General features: G+C 41.5%; 1 protein-coding gene across 1 annotated transcript in view; it reads right to left on the bottom strand.

Moving 5' to 3' along the window:
- Positions 1–7795: 7795 nt before the first annotated feature.
- The window catches only part of SH3GL1 (SH3 domain containing GRB2 like 1, endophilin A2), a 78955-nt gene continuing 69037 nt past the window's right edge, over positions 7796–17713 (bottom strand). The window contains exon 9 of the mRNA XM_072113304.1: positions 7796–8856. Coding sequence (XP_071969405.1) covers positions 8660–8856 — 197 coding nt within the window. The 3' untranslated portion in view covers positions 7796–8659. The remainder of the gene's footprint in view (positions 8857–17713) is intronic.

Genomic DNA, 17713 nt, shown 5'->3' with positions numbered 1-17713 from the left:
TTTCATCATTATACAGGATGTCAGTCAAGCACTGTGGGTGTGGCTGTGCCTCCCACTCATGGAGTGGACAGCTGAATAAGATAATGAGTCATTGGACATCTCTCAGGTCATTTGCATACTGCTTTATGACCTGATTGCTTAAGTTTACAAGCATGTAGAGGGACAATGACCGGATCGGGACAATGCTTTCTAAAGGCAGTTTATAAAATTTGCCTGATGGGTTCTCTTTAAGAGCCTTTTCCAATTATTCCAATCTGATAGGTGCATCTAATGCCCTCCTCTGCTCCTAACATAACATGGGTAGGGAAATATGGTCTAAAAAGGCTTCAATCTCTTATGCCAAGATCTTATATTTCAGTCTGAGAGAGGTGGCAGCTGAACTGATCATTGACCACACATTTGGTGTGAGAGGACTTATTACTGCTGGTGAGTGAAGTGGTGGCCTATGTCAAGCAGCATCATGTTGGGGGATACATTGTCGGCCTAGACCAGAGTAAAGCCTTCAATAGAGTCCACCATGGACCACCAAGTGCCGTTGGAGTATGGCCTTCCTCCACGTTTACACCCCTTTTGAAGAAATTTCTTGGCAATAAGGATTTTACAGGATTGAAGTGTCATTTGCAGAGTAAAGTTAAGACAGTAAAGTTCTGTGCCTATGCAGATGAAGTGAAGTGACAGTCTTCGTGTCCTCTAGAAATGTCTGTCACTCTACAGCAGAAGATGAACATGGAGAACTCAGCCATGAACATGGAGAAGAGCAAGGCTCTGTGGCTGTGTGATGAAAATGGGGTCTTTTCAGTTCCCTTCAGGACAGTAGAGGAGAAGATAAAGATTCTGGGAGTTGTGTTTGGAGCTGTAGCTGAAAGGAGAGTAAACTGGGATGAGAAGCTGGTTGTGTGTGAGCGGAAGGTGCACAGGTGTTCCCTGTGTCAGACAATTTACTTCCCAGACTGACTAATGTCTTCTTCCACTTTTTGTGAGGCAGTAGAGTCAATGTGGTCAGGAGGAGTGTTGTTTATCTTACTCATAAAAGGGTGGCCTCTCCATGCCACGTCCGGAGCTTTTCTATAATGTTTTTGATGAAAAATGTTTCATTTTGCAAGAGCTCAGAGGTGAAGATGTGGTGCAGTTTGTTTAAGAGCCAGAACCAGAAGTTTGCTCTACAAGGCCTTACTGACACACCAGAAGAATCTACTCTAAAGGATCTATTCTCAGCAATTTCACACTGTGGCTCAGCTTTGCTGACCATGAACACTCATTTTGAAGGGCTGAAAGAGGATGTGACAATTATCTGTCATGGCATCTGCAAAGTTAATGGAAGAATACATGCAGTGGAAGACAGGGTGAGCGATTTAGAGGGTAAGTAAAACAGGACTTGCAAAGAATGATAAACAATGGGGCACATTTACTTACCCGATCCGGAAAGTCCAACGAGGATGAACTCTGCCTTGATTCACTACGATTGTGCGCCCGATTTCCTGCATGTGGTGCTTCCCCGATCAAGTTCGCTGGAGTTCACCTTCTTCTTCCCTTTGTATGTAAGTGCATGGCTTGCAACAAAATTTTTAAGTTAAATCCCACGGATTGTCCGAATCCTTCGGATCTTCCGACGCCCCACCCCACCCGGCACAATCACGTGCTGCAAAAACCCCTTTTAAATCCCTTTCCCAGCTGCGCAAAACAGAAATCGCTGGGATGTCCGAAGAAAGTGCGGTCCGTGGGGCCCTTAGTAAATGAGCCCCATTGTGTCCATGTTGCTAGACAAATCTGAAATCTGGGTCTGGCCCCTCAGCGGGGTGGAGGTTCTAAATATGTCCAGATATGCGGTTTTCTCAATACAAGCACAGGCTCCATTAGTGGCCTGTCTGCTCTAAACCCACCTTACTTCAGACAGCACCGCTCTATTAAACAGGGCTTGGACATCCACTTCTCATCATTCCACTTACTCCACTCACGCAAGAGGGGTCAGCATACTCATAGCCAGGAATATCCCTTATGAATGTTATTGCACCCTGGTGGATGCTGAGGACCGCTTTGTATGTCTATGCTGTTCTATTTATAGGATACCCCTCATCATAGTAGCAATCTATATTCCACCACCGTTTAGTTATGAAGTATTAAAGAGAGTTTTTTTCATTTGTGGCTGCGTCTCCCCAGGTTCCTGTTCTTGCAGTAGGGAACTATAACAATTATCTCTCGTTGAATCTGGACAAATTTAGCACCAGAGGGGCATCATCGGCACAGCAAAAAACCTGGCTAGATTGTTAGAGGATACGGGCTGGTGTGACATATGGTGCTTGCGCCACCCCAGGACAAGCAATACTCATGTTATTCCAGCTCCTATGGCTCTTTGTCATGGCCCTTGGGCACACACTCCCTTCTCCCATATATTGCTGATGTTACATACCTGCCTAGATCACCATAATTGCCTAGATTCACCACTTCTGGTCAATCTACTTCTTGATCAAAGCAGACGACACCTGGGGGGATTGAGGAAAATTAACCCATTTTGGATACAACTATTAGATAGTGTGTGTGTGTGTGGGGGGGGGGGGGTGGTTCTTATGCCACATACATTCAGGAATTTCTCTCTCATAACGAGGGATCACGATCTACGTCAGCAGTCTGGGAGGTGCATAAAGGACACATTTTGGGAATCTATATGTAACAAATTAGCAAATGTAAGTCCAGGGGCAGGGAATAAGAGACTCTTAAGAACAGGGTTGCAACCACAGAATGTGTTTTCATTGCTTCTTCGGATTCAGTTACAGAGCAAAACTGGAAGGAAGCCCAACATCTATTAGCCGACCACACATTACTGACGGCAGACCAGAAGCAAAAAATATTTTTAGCAGGGGGAAATTGCAGGACATCTACTGTCCACTTTTGTCCGGGCTCAAGGGAGATCTGCATATATTAAAGAAATATGTGACCAGTAAGGGAACAAATATGTTGAGGATGAGGCGATAATGGGAGACTTTTACAGGAACCTCTACACGCCTGTCCCAATTCCCGAGCAAAGTAATATTCAGGCCGGCAAAGTTCCTCTGTGGAACAGGTTCAGACACAACCCACCGTAGTAGCACAGTTAGCGATGAAGCAGCACTCCGTATAGTGAAAAAATACTGCCTTTATTCCACCATGAAAACTGCAACGTTTCACCTTATCAATAAAAGCATTTTCAATTTCATATTCAGGCCTTCTTAAACCGTATTGACATGCCTTCCTTGACACAAGAAGCCCGAGAAATGTCCCAGAAACTTAATATGCAGGCTCAGACGGCTAGAAGGGGAGGCGGAGTAGTGCAAAGGCTTTCGACAGTGTCGAGTGGGAGTTCCTGTGGGCCGTCATGGGTAAAGTGATGCAGTCCGGTTGTGATATATAGAGCCTAGAGCACAACTACGGATAGATGAGGGTCTCTCGCAATCCTTCACCTTGGGAGGGGAACTCGGCATGGGTGTCCACTTTCACTCCTCCTGTTCGCCCAGGTAATCGAACCTCTGGCATGTCTCCTCCGCACTACCACAGCCATTTGGGGATTCCCGGGTCCAGGAAAGGAAGAAAAAGAGTGTCCCTTTACGCGGGTGACCTGCTGCTATATTTAGGGGACATGGATAGATGTGTGGATGGTGCAATGCTATTGATCCAGGAGTTTGGAGGTTTTTCTGGTTTTCGGATAAACTCGTTGAAATCAATCATTGTACCCCTGGGAACACTAGCTGCGGACACCCAACAACACTTGGGGGGGTTTACAAGTGGTGGGAAAATTTAAGTATCTTGGAGTACAAGTTACCACGACCCCTAAAGACTACATAGCTGACAATGTAGCCCCCCTGCTCTCTCGCTTTGAAACAAAAATAAACTCATGGTGTAAACTCATGGTGTCATCAGTGGGTAGGGGTAATTTATTGAAAATGATTCTTATGCCACAGCTGTTATAGGTTTTACATAACTTCCAAATATGGTTCCCCAAACCATACATTCACAGAATCTTGGGCCTGTTCCACTCCTTGATATGGAAAAAGGGCACAGCTCACATAAAATTTGAATATTTGTAAAGGCGTAAACTCCCAGGGGGCAAAGCCCTTCCTAACCCATGTCTGTATTTTATGACATCTCAACTGCAGCAAGTTAATTTATCAGTGGTCTAAATTTCTGATCCCACTGCATGCTGTGGAGGCTGGATTTTCCAAATGTTAAACAGCTCTCCAGGAAGCAGTCATACAATCTTCTAAGGTCTAAGTATGGTGTCCAAATACAATTAAGTTGAGCTCCAACACTGGATGTGAAATAGGCTGCAAAAACCCTGGAGGATCCCAGATTTCCCCCTCATATGAGGGATGTGGCCTGACTGACATTTAACGGAAAAATGTTTGTAAGAGGAAACTTTAAGTGCAAGAATGTGCCAGAAATATCCTGTCCTAGGGAAGAAACCCAGCAGGACCTGGAGACCATGCACCATCATCTGCTGGAGTGTCGTTTCAGTGTGTCAGTATGGGAGGTTGTGTCCCAGTCCTTACATCTACCACATCTAGTGGAGCAACCATACACACAGCTGCTGTATGGGTATTTCCAACCATAACTTAAGAGATACAGTAAGAGCACCCGGCAGAGGTCGCACTAACATTTTTCTGGAAGGGTAATAATACTCCTTTTACCATTTTTGAGGAGTATTTTTAGCCGATGAGGAGTATGAAATTTTTAGGAATACAAATATATAACTCCTAGTTGTGTATATATTTATCTATTAATGTCTACTAACGATCTAATAAACGTCTATTAATACAAGAAAATCATTAAAGCCTGAAACACGGCACACAGCACCTGGCACACTCGCCACACGCGGCCCCTGGCGCACACTCGCCACACGCGGCCCCTGGCGCACACTCGCCACACGCGGCATCCTCGCCACACGCGGCCCACGGCACCCTCGCCACACGCGGCCCACGGCACCCTCGCCACACGCGGCCCACGGCACCCTCGCCACACGCGGCCCACGGCACCCTCGCCACACGCGGCCCACGGCACCCTCGCCACACGCGGCCCACGGCACCCTCGCCACACGCGGCCCACGGCACCCTCGCCACACGCGGCCCACGGCACCCTCGCCACACGCGGCCCACGGCACCCTCGCCACACGCGGCCCACGGCACCCTCGCCACACGCGGCACACTCGCCACGCACACACACACACACCATACACACACACACAGCATACATACAGCACCTGGCTCACTCACTACACACAGCATACACACTACACACAGTACACATAGAGTGCAGTGAGTACAGTGTGGGTTTGCACTCACCTTGCCCTGCTCTCCGGTCCTGCCAGAATCACGTAATCGCTGATACACAGGCCTGCAGGGAGAGCTGGAGCAGCAGCCCCAAACCCACATGTCTCTCCCGGGGCCTGCGCTCTCGCTGGGGGTCTCTCCAACGCGCCGCTGACACGGATCACGGCGTCACATGTCCAGCGGAGCGGCCCTGCGCTGCGACCGCGCCACTGATATTTCTCTCCTTTGCGGCGCACGCTGAACCCCTCAGCCTGCGCGCTACAGGAAATAATTGCCATGCATACTTTGACGCATGGCAATTATTTTGGGGGGTAATGGCGCCTCATCATGCGTCTATGACGCTTGGTGAGGCGTTAATGCGACCTCTGGCACCCGGTATGTGATAAATGTGGTGACCATCTTCCATCTGTGGTGTGCCCTCTGCTATTATAGTAGTTATATTCTTGTACATAGGGGGCAGTATTATAGTAGTTATATTCTTGTACATAGGGGCCAGTATTATAGTAGTTATATTCCTGTACATAGGGGGCAGTATTATAGTAGTTATATTCTTGTACATAGGAGTAGTAGTATAGTAGTTATATTCCTGTACATAGGGGGGCAGTATTATAGTAGTTATATTCCTGTATATAGGGGCATTATTATAGTAGTTATATTCCTGTACATACGGGACAGTATTGTAGTAGTTATATTCTATATTCTTGTACATAGGGGGCAGTATTATAGTAGTTATATTCCTGTATATAGGGGCATTATTATAGTAGTTATATTCCTGTACATACGGGACAGTATTGTAGTAGTTATATTCTATATTCTTGTACATAGGGGGCAGTATTATAGTAGTTGTATTCCTGTACGTAAGGGCAGTATCGTAGTAGTTAAAGTTTTGTAAAAAGGAGCAGTATTAAAGTAGTTATATTCTTCTACATAGTGGGCAGTATTGTAGTAGTTATATTCTTGTACATAGGGGGCAGTATTGTAGTAGTTATATTGTAGAATTATTGTTGTATGAGTATGTTGTATGTATGAGTATTTCTCTGCGCTGTACATGTTGATTAACTTATTAACAGTTTGTGTGGAGTTTAGTAACATCACCCACATCACATGGTAATGGCTACTTGTTTTGATTCCGCCCACAGAATGGGGCCAATAACGTTTTTTCCAGGGCCAATTTAAATTCCCAGTCGGCCCCTGCTGTTTAATATTTTGGACAATAATACCTTTGTTAAAGCAGGCCCTAATGAAGGACTTCAACACATCCTGGCTTTCAAGTAATTTTTACATTTTGTCACTGCAGCAAAGTTGCATGAAGGTGGTTGTGTGCATTAATTAAAAAGTTATTTTTTTGTATCCATGGTAGGTTGTGCATTCTGAAAAAAAAAATTATTTTGTTTTAGCATTTTTGGCAGCAATGTGTTCTTGAGGTAAACCTCCACTTTGATATGAGTTTTATGTAAAAAGATGCAAATTACACTTACCGGTAATTGGATTTTCCTTTTAGCCTCCACAACGGCACCAAAGGAGGGTTCCCCCACCTCCAGGTACAGGAAACAGAGACCAGAACTCTTTAAATTCAGCCCCTCCTCTTACCTCATCAGTTTAGTTTCAGAGAACCTTAAAGGGGTTAACCACTTTACCTTACCTCATGTTTTTGTAATGGGTGTATGGGGTGCTAGATATTACATAATTTACCAATATAACTTTATATATACGCACAACAATTGATGGACAGATAAATCACCCTATGACAGTTCCATTACGGTTCCGATGTATTTCCTAGTTTGAAAAGGAGGCTCCGTTTGGGGGCATAAAAGAAAAATGCCACACATTCACAGTTTTTATATTTTTCAACCTGACAAAGGCACTAGTTCAATGCCGAAACGAGTCGTTTTCCGTTTCATCATTGAACTATCATAACTAAAAACGGGAGAATTTTGAAGATGCACTACTGATGTGAATTACTTCTGCTTGCACAAACCCGACCTAGAAACTTGAATGGGTGGTCACTAAGGGGTTAAAAAGAGAACACACAATAAATGGCTTTACCCAACCACTAACCAGGAGTGGAATAAAGTTTGGGTGTTATCATTCATATTCTCTGAACAAGGGCCAAGTAAGGCGAGAAATTTTTCACTAAATTTTTAATCATATAGCATAATGATTCCATCAATGCCGCAGTTTCCCTAGACATAATTTTTCCCAAATAAGTCACACACTTTGCTTTCTCATAGTTAGAGGGAAGTCTGTATGAACACACTCTGCATTCCCTATGGTGCATCTTGCATGCATTTTTTTTAGGAGACACTTCCCTCTATAAATACACATACAAATCACTTCATATGTATGTAAAAAAAAAAAAAAATTAAAAAGGGTTATAACTTACCCATTGCAGAGGAATACACATCTTTTTGCTTCTAAAATGTTTTCCTTTATTTGCATGGCATCCAATGATCAGCGATTGTTGATATTAACTATGGAGTATTTATTTGAGGTCCTGTATGTCTCGTTTGTCTTTATTATTTATCATTTAACTTTGATAACACATAAATAAACCATTACATAGAGATATAAGTTTTACAAAGGAAGTTATTCATGAAGTTAAATGCACCGCTAGGATTACAATAACTAGTTAAAAAAAAAAAAAACACATGAAGAAGGTCAAGTAACGGTTTTTGGATTCAGTGGAGTATTTATTGCAAGTAAATGGAAAACATGAAATGTATTTTAGCCCTTGTCGCATTGAAGATGAGGCAACTATTGAGTTACATGTTGGGTGTTCTTTAATTCAAGAATTTAACTCACATATGAAGGTTATCATCTAATGCTATTGAGAAGAATACAAATTTTAAGATAATGTTATTTTTCATATATAAACTGTAACAATATAAGTAGTAACATAATAAGAATGCATGCATTTCAATTTATATAGTCAGAATAAATTCTTTTCAGAGTAGCAGATTAAAAAGAAATATAAAAGAATACGAGATACTTAATGTTCCCTGACATATATCTGATATACCAGCCCTTGTATTAAAGGTCTATTAACTGTAAAAAAGTTTAGAATTACTTTCTGAAGACAAAGTTACTGTTCTAATGACTGTAGTGTTTTCTCAGTTAGGTAAAGAATCTCTCCGAGTTGTTCATAGAGGCATATAACAAAGGTTACATGGACGGAATCTGATTTATACCTAGTGTCCTGAAGCCAATTCATCATACCAATAAAGCATTACCAACTCCTGCTTTTCGAGAAATGAGAGCCATTTTGCTGCGTAAATAAGTGATGTAACCAGCACCCAGGCAATTTGGTCCTTTGTTAAGTGAAATACTGGGTAACAGGAACCTCTACAAACAGAATGCAGACCTCACTGAGGTAATGGAACCAGAACCTCCACGTAGTTTAGGGGGAAAAATCCAGACATCCCATTGATCATTCCTTCATACCAGTTTTCATCAATCTGATTTGTCAGGGTGATAATATCACCTTCACGGAAGCCAAGCTCTCCATCATTTTCAGGTTCAAAATCATATAAAGCCTTACAACAGGGTTGGTCCAGTGGTGCTGGAACGAGAGATAATGGAAGAAAAAAGTTAGCATAAAAGCAAAAAAGGATTGTACATTAGATGGCTTCTGTTAAGTTTTTTTATTACACAAGGAGGTAATCTGCTTCCTGCTCATTTTCCGTTCTGATTTTGCAATTATTTTGAGCGATTTGAAAAACAAAATTGTTCATTTCCTTTCAACTTGCTTGAACCAGGGGAAGCAAAAGCACTTCTAGCGTACCATTAAAGAGGAGAATTATTAGAACCAGCAATATTCCCTGTTGAAAATCACTGTAGTTCTGTGTCAATTGCCGTGGTAAAGCAATCCTTATACATGAAAGGGAAGATTCTCCTCTTGACTCAAGAAGTGTGTTTCTAGGTGCCATGGTTCAGGAGAAAGTGCTAGAAAATGTATTGCTGTTAATGTTTACTTTTCTTCATCCATCGATTGTCCCGTTTCTCATCACTTGTCTAATCAACCATAGCCAATTTGTGTATAAATGTATTTTCTATTCAGAGGTTTTCTTATACCATGCCTAATGAAGAAACCCGAGTAGTCTCAAAAACTTGCAATTGCTATAATCTTTTTTTAGTTAGCCAACAAAAGGTATCATTAACTCTGGACTCATCTTTCATCTTATCTTCTGATAATAACAGCTCATGTCCCTGCGTGTCCATCACAAGGCTATGGACAGATTACTAACCACTGGAAGGACAGCCAACAGAGATCTATAAAACAGTGAGGAATTGATACAGAAAGTTTATAGGAAAATTCTATAACTTTTCCTTAAACAAACAATATCAATTACCCAGCTCATTTTTACCTTAAAGGGGTATTCCCACAAAGACAAATTTCCTAAATGTACTCGGGATAAAAAAAATAACACATTCTCTAATTCACTGTTATTAAGAAATATACAGCATTTCACAGATATAATTTCAACCTGTCTCTATCAGTCCTGGGGTACACAATTTCAGTTGGCTGCCATCTTGTCCGAGGCTTCACGAGCTTGTCTCTCTCTCTGCACTCCAGGACAGAGCTCATAGACACATACACCTAGATCCTGCCGGCAGCAGCATGAGGACTACAAGCTACAGACAGATAAGTTATGTATTGGGGAGGAAGGAACAGCAGATCTATTGTGTTGTGGAATAGCAAAGATGTAGGAGAGCTGACGGTCATTGTGTGCAATAGCCATCTAATGGATCTCATAATCTCATCTTTTATCTCTGATCTGTTTCATATCTCTTTATATGTGTCAGATACCAGTACAATGTTCAGAAGCTAAATAAAAGTGTAAATAAACCTTGTAACCACATTGTAAGCTCACAGAACTAGATGGATCATGAATTTTCTGCTTTAAGAGTCACTGAGTGGTAGGAGCTAAAACAGCAATAAAGCTGAATAAAATTGTTAACACAATAAAGATCATTTTTAACCCTTTACTTCACATTACCAGGTGATGAGATTTGAGAATTTTCTCTCATCGGAAAACCCCTTTAACCCCTTATGGGTGCAGGGTTTTTTCGCTAATTTTTGCTCTCCACTTTCAAAAATCCATAACTCCGTGTACAGAGCTGCGTGAGGGCTTATTTTGTGCGTATCAAATTTTACTTCTCTGTGGCGTTATTTATTATCTCATGCCTTGTACTGGAAAAAAATTCCAAATGTGGAAAAATTGGGAAAAAAAAAAAAAAAAACGTTCTTGTGGGCTCAGCTTTTACAACGACTTTCACTGTGTGCTACAAACAACACCTCACCCTTATTCTTTGGTTCCATACGATCACGGCAATACTAAATTTATATAGGTTTTATTACATTTTAATACATTTTCAAAAGGGAAATGAATGTGAAAAAGTAAACATTTTCTGATGCTAACAATTTTTTCATACTGTGGTGTACGGAGTTGTGGGAGGTGTCATATTTTGCAAAATAAGCCAACGTTTTTATTGCTACCATTTTGAGCACTGTGCAATATTTTGATCTCTTTATTAATTTTTTATGTGATGTAAAATGGTGTAAAAGTCGTGTTTTGGACATTTGGGCGCTATTTTCCGTTATTTCCTGTAGCAATAATTGCTTTTACATTTTTATAGATCAGGCATTTTGAGATGCGGTGATACCTATTGTGTCTGTGAGTTTTACTGTTTATTATGTTTTATATCAGTTCTATGGAAAGGAGGGTGATTTGATTTATTTTTTTTACCATTTTTTAAACCCTCTAGGCTACATTAACCCTAGATGGTCTGATCTATATCTACCATATACTGCAATACTACTAGGTGAAGCTGAGAGGTGCCCTGAGTGCCTCTGTCTCATTTGAATCTCTTTATAAAGTCTTTTTTACAACAATCCTGTTGTCTCAGGACTTCATAAAAGCGAGATCATCCCCTGAGAGACAAGACAAGCAAGTAAGTTTGGGACATTTACCATCAATAAATACGGTGATAGATGTCTTTTAACATCGAGGGATGTAGTAATATGTCACACGTTGGCTGCAGGTGTTTGGAGAGGGTTCACGGGCATATTGCAGCAAACACCCACCGGTAACACCCACAATTGGTGCTAGCCAGTGGCGCATGGAAATGGTGATCTGTCAGGTTTGAACCCTTCTATTACAAGTTGCGATTTGTACATTGTAATAGATGATGTGGAAAATTCCCTACGAGGTCTGAAAAACTGTAGGAAATAAAAATTAAAAAAGTATATATATAAAAAAAACATGTAAAAAAACCCTAAAAATTAAAATTGGCTTCCTTTCCCTAAATCTGATATAAATATAAACAGTAAAAATCATAAACATGTTAGGTATCGCTGCATCCAAAAATGTAAGATCAAAATTTAATTACGGTTATTCCTGTCTTTTAAACCCCACAACGCAAAACATTCCTGTGATCGTACTGATCCAAAGAATAAAGGAGACGTGTCATTTAGGGCACACAGTGAAAGCTGTAAAATCCAAGCCCACATTTTTTCACCAATTTCACTGCATTTGGAATTATTTTTCCTCGCTGCCCAATACACGGCATGGTATATTAAATACAGTCACTATGAAGTTTGTTAAGCAGAAAACAGGCATCACACAGATCTTTACATGGAAAAATAAAAAAGTTATAGTTTTTGAAGGTGTGAAGTAAAAAATGAAAACGCAAAAAACAAAAGGGACCTGGTTGTTAAGGGGTTAAATATTAGGGCCAGGCCTAAGGGTTCATGGTTATTCACCGAGCCACCAATCACTATCTGTTACAGGCATTGCTCTGCCACCCATAATAGGTTATTCATGGAAATTTATACAGAAAGCGGAAACTCAGTGGTGTACTTAAAGAGATTGGGGTAACAATGTACCATAGGAAAGTATGGTCACACATCCAAAGCGTAACAATAAAAAAGGCAAGGAAAGAGATGTGTATCGACTCGGCGGGCGATACGCGTGGGGCATTCCTCTCTCCCCAGACTGAACCCACCTATTTGGTAATGTATTTTTGCACTATCCTGTTGTGATTTGTTTACATTGGACCTTGCTTCCTACTGACTACCTTCGAAATAGTAAGGCCTTTTATTATTATTCGCTGGTCCTATATATATATCATCTGTGCATTATATATTTCTACTCACCTTTATTTTTGTTCTATATGGTGTTTTTCACCATTTATATATGTGGTTCTTCTGGGGAAACCATGTGATATGTACCCAATTTTTCTCTTGGGTTTTTAAGTATGTTTTAAATTGCTATACTAATAAAGTTTATTTGTGTCATTCATACACATCTCTTTCCTTGCCTTTTTTATGGAAACTCAGTGGTCCCAAGATAAATCCAGGCACAATGTTTGATCAGTTAAGCAAAGGTATCACTTCTTATTCTACACATATGTATATACATTCTTGTTCCTATCAACATAGTACTCATTAGTTCTACACTTGGCAGAAACATCGGCTTACCTACTGACCGGCTCTATGAGAAATATATGGTGTTCCAGATGTTTAATCAGGTCCTATCCCTATGTCATTCTTTATGAATCTGGAGCCCTCTGCACTTCTCTGACAGTGTTCACCTTTTTTTTTTCAGTTCACCTTTAACATGGGGTGTTCCACACACTTCTTTCGGACTTTGCATGTTCAATCTGGTGCACGGTCCAACTGAGCGTGACCGGAACGCCCCTTCAGTGCCGAAATTTGTGTCACATGAAGTATAGTGCAGACACGCCACAAAAGGGTCACGTGCAACACTTCCGTCTTGGACACTTCTTAAATACATGTGCAAGCAGATTGCACTAGAAATAATGTGCAAAGTCCGACAGAAAAACACGGACCTTACTAAATGTGCTCTATAATGTATTTGGAAGTCCAAAATTATATTCATTTATATGTTTAGCTGTTGTGGTGTCTTTATGGTTAATCACATCATTGTAGTGCTCTCTGATGCGTTCTCATAGACTTGAGCCTGTGTCAGTCAGATAGTATTTTTGTCCATCTCCTATCCAAATTTCAGCTAGCCTAGGCAGTGTATGAATGATGTATATAAAACAAAAACAAAAAAATACAGGAAGGAGCATCCTAGCTTGACTCTTCTCCACCCTTGTGACACCTTAAGTGTCAAATACTAGTTATTTACAGCATTTAAAGATCTATGTATAAGTTTTGTTATAGTGAACATTGATTTGCTTCCAGTGTTCATATGTGGTTATCTTGATTATACAGGTTATAACAAGCCAGGAGGGCCTCTCATGACCGCCACTATTTGAGCAAGCCTATATAGTTAAGTGACTTTCATAACACACTGCATTATCAGAAGTGGTAATTCAGGACAACCACGGAAAACACATAGGGGCCTAGAAAAATGCCACCAAAAAGTGGATCCAGAAAATCTGCAGGGTCTAGTTCCCCTAAGGATAAAAATCCCTCAAATAGACAAATTTCTAAAGAATACCCCTAACAAAAACCCAAAAACTGCTAAGGAGGCAGGCGCTAGGCCTCCTGCCTCCGAAAATGACAGCAAAGATGGGGATCCACCAGACCCTCCAGGGAATCCTCCAATATGGGAGGAAATTTTGTTGGCGGTAAACAAAATTAACCCAGCCATAGAAAACCTCTCCACACAAGATTACTAAGATGAGAGACAGGCTCAGTACACAAGAAAATAAAATGAGTAAGATGGAAAAAAAAATGGAGCATAATAAAATGACTCTCGATCATATAAAAGCAGAAAACAAGGAATTACAAAATAGGCTGGTAGATATGGAAGACCGGTCAAGGAGGTCAAATCTAAGAATAATCGGCTTCCCTGAGGGGGTGGAGGGAAAGGACACAGTGCAATTTATACAAACATGGTTACAGGACACGGTGGGCACACAAAAACTATCCCCCATGTTTTGCGTGGAACGGGCACATCGCATTCCAGGAATGAGACCAATACCTGGTGCCTATCCGCGACCAATTATATGTAAGATTTTGCTATCTAAGGACAGGGACATAATAATTCAGGCTTTGCGGAATATTAAAGAGGCCGTTTTTGAGGGGAACAAGATTTCAGTTTACCCAGACTACTCAAAACAGACTATGCTCAAAAGGGGGATTTACTGAACATAAAAAACGATTAATTCAGGCAGGTTTATCCTATTCTCTGCTTTTTCCAGCCCGACTAAGAGTAGTACACAAGGGAAAAACGTGGTTTTTCAACAACGCTGAGGAAGGAATGAAATGGGTAGAGTCGAAAGGACTATAAAAGAGAAGAAGAGGAGAAGGCAAGAGGCTGAACTAGGGCGGTGTAATGCGAGGATGGGGGGACAGAGGGACTACCCTAGGTAGGAGTACCATAAGAGGAACTTGGTACATTAAGGGGGGCAGGGGGAGGGTGGGGTCGAGGTTGCTAGGGAGGGAGAGGAATATCCTTTTTTTTTTTTCTTGAGCCATGTTTTCCTTAATCACATGGAACTTTAGGGGGTTGGGAGATAGGGTGAAAAGGCGCATAGTTTTCGACATTGTGCAATCATATCTACTAGCCATAGTATGCTTGGTCGAAACCCATTTGGAAAAAGCAAGGGTGCAACAAGTCAGGAAAAAATGGGCAGTGGCTGAATACCACTCGGTCTACTCCTCCTATTCAAGGGGAGTTAGCGCTTATATCCATAGGATGGTTGACTGCGAGATACATTCCTCAGAACTGGATACGGAAGGGAGATACGTCTTCCTTCATGGGAGATTCTATGGAACAATCTGTATTCTTATCTTTTTGTACAATCCCCCCCCCCCCATTTTCTCTAAATGTTTTGGGGAAAGTGATGCTTTTCTTGGCTTCCAGAGCCACATGCCCTGTTTACTTGTGTGGGGATTACAATTGTACTATGAATCCGAGGTTAGACCGGGTCAATTTGAATAGAATGGATGGACCACAACAAAATATTGGTTCCCCATTGGCTAAGTTTTGCCAAGAAGTTGGATGGATAGACATCTGGCGACATCTATATGGGGAAAAAAAGGGATATTCTTGTTTTTCAAGAACACACACGGTGATGTCCAAAATTGACTTAGTATTAGCAACCAAAGATTCTGTTGGGCAGGTAAAGCAAATTAAATATCAGAATGCTGGTCAATCTGACCACTCCGTGATGATAGTAGAGTTGGAGTTCCAGGGTAAGACGGACAGGTGGAAAAGACCTTTTAGATTAAACCCTCACTGGATGACCATCATTACAACAAGAGAGGAAAATTTTAAAAGAGAAGTACTGGAATTCTGGAACCGCAACTTGAATTCAGCGGAAGTGGGAACAGTGTGGGATGCATTAAAAGGATGCATACGAGGGTGGTGGCTTAGAGAAATTAGCAAAATAAAATTCTCCTTTAAGAAAACAGAGATGGAACTCAAAAATAATATACAACAGCTAGAACAACTTCACAATGACAACCCCACACCCTCGACGAGCCAACAATTGCACATAAAGAAAAGGGAATACACAGACTTATTAGCACACAAAGCACAACAAGCACTTTTTTTTTTTAGGGGCCAGAAACAATTTTGCGCATCAGGCAAGCCAGGAAAACTCCTCTCGGAAATTATTTCGGAGCAGGGGAAAAAAACCCAAAATACAACAGATCCAGAACACACAGGGAGTCATAATAACTGAAGAGGAACAGATTAGACGGGTTTTTGAGAGTTACTTCACAGATCTGTACAGGTCTCAAAACAGAACTGGAGAGGCAGACGTCAACAAGTATCTTGCTGGAATAAAACTTCCCAGACTAACGGAGAGCCAGATACAGGTACTGGAGACCCCACTGACGGTCGAAGAATTGAGACAGTCAGTGGGATCTATCCAGAGAAACACCAGCCCAGGATCTGACGTGTCTGCCATTTGAAATCTATAGTAGGTATGGTGATGTTCTCCTCCCCATGTTACTGGAAGTCCTGAATAAGGCTAGAAATGGAGGAACTCTAACGGGCTCAATGAGGGAAGCAATAATTATTTTGATACCAAAAAAAACAAGAACCCGCTATATAGTGACTCTTATAGACCCATTTCATTGCTCAATACGGACATTAAAATCTTAGCAAAGACCTTGGCTCTTAGACTACAGAAGGTGATAGGTGATCTGATACACCAAGATCAAAGTGGGTTCATACCGGGAAGGTCGACGATCAATAACTTTGACAGGCTCTATATGAGTATTCAAAGCTGTGAGCCGGGGGGTGACCGCTCCATCCTGTCTTTGGATGCCTCGAAGGCCTTCGACAGGGTGGAGTGGTCATTCCTTTGGGCCACAATGGAAAAATTTGGGATTGGCAGGGGTTTCCTGTCATGGACAAAATTATTATACAGGGACCCAATAGCAAGAATCGATGTCAACGGTAGATGGTCTGAGCAAATAGGGCTGGGTAGAGGCACAAGACAGGGGTGCCCCCTCTCCCCCATGTTGTTTAAGTTATTCCTGGAACCACTTGCATCAACTATAAGGGAAGAGAACAGCATAATGGGCTTTGGTATCGGAGATAATATGGATAAAATTATACTATACACAGACAAGATCTTGTTGTGTTTGAGGAATCTATAATCCTCAATCCCGAGTGTGATGCGGGTGGCACAGGAATTTGGAAGGAAATCTGGACTGGAAATTAACTGGGACAAGACCATGCTTCTGCCTTTAGGATCCACAGTACCAGGAGGATTGGAGCCGATTAACATTCTATCGCCCGATCAAGAATTAGACTATTTAGGACTTAAAATATCGCCCAGGATAGAAGATTTTGCCAAGCTTAACATAGTCCCGGTCATTAACAAACTTAGAGGTAAAGTCTCAATATGGACCAAACTGCCGTTGTCCAGAGCGGATAGGATGGGTTTACTCAAGATGATTATTCTACCCCAGCTGCTGTCGGCCTCCCCGGTATGGATCCATGATAAATTCTTTCATCTAATCGAAAGATTGATAAATGAACTAATATGGGGGCGGAAGAATGTAAGAATAAAACTGGGTTTCTTGTATAAAAAATATAAAGAAGGAGGCCTGTCCATTCCTAATTTCAGACTATTTCTTGGCAGCGAAAATTTGCTCTCTATCCAGATGGATAGATTCAGAAGCAATGAAGGTTATAATGGGAAAAGCCAAGGGATTGGCACAATGGATGGAGGTATTAGAGTCAGGACAGCTGGGCATTGGCGAATTGAGAAAAATACCCTTTTGTCATATGCTCAACAAGATTTGGAAAGCATTAAGGAAGATAGGGCAAATAAGAGGAGCAATAGAAAATACTCCATTATGGTTTAACGTAAATATAAGAGAATGTTGGACACAGGGGGATAGTGGGAAATTTTGGGGCACTTGGGGGATCAAAAAGGTTGCACAAATTTTCATAAATGGAAACTTGATCCCTTTCTCAGAT

This window comes from Engystomops pustulosus, chromosome 1 (assembly GCF_040894005.1).
Source record: "Engystomops pustulosus chromosome 1, aEngPut4.maternal, whole genome shotgun sequence".
NCBI lineage: Eukaryota > Metazoa > Chordata > Amphibia > Anura > Leptodactylidae > Engystomops > Engystomops pustulosus.
Note: the sequence above shows the minus strand (reverse complement) of the source record. Positions and strands in the feature narration are given on the sequence as shown.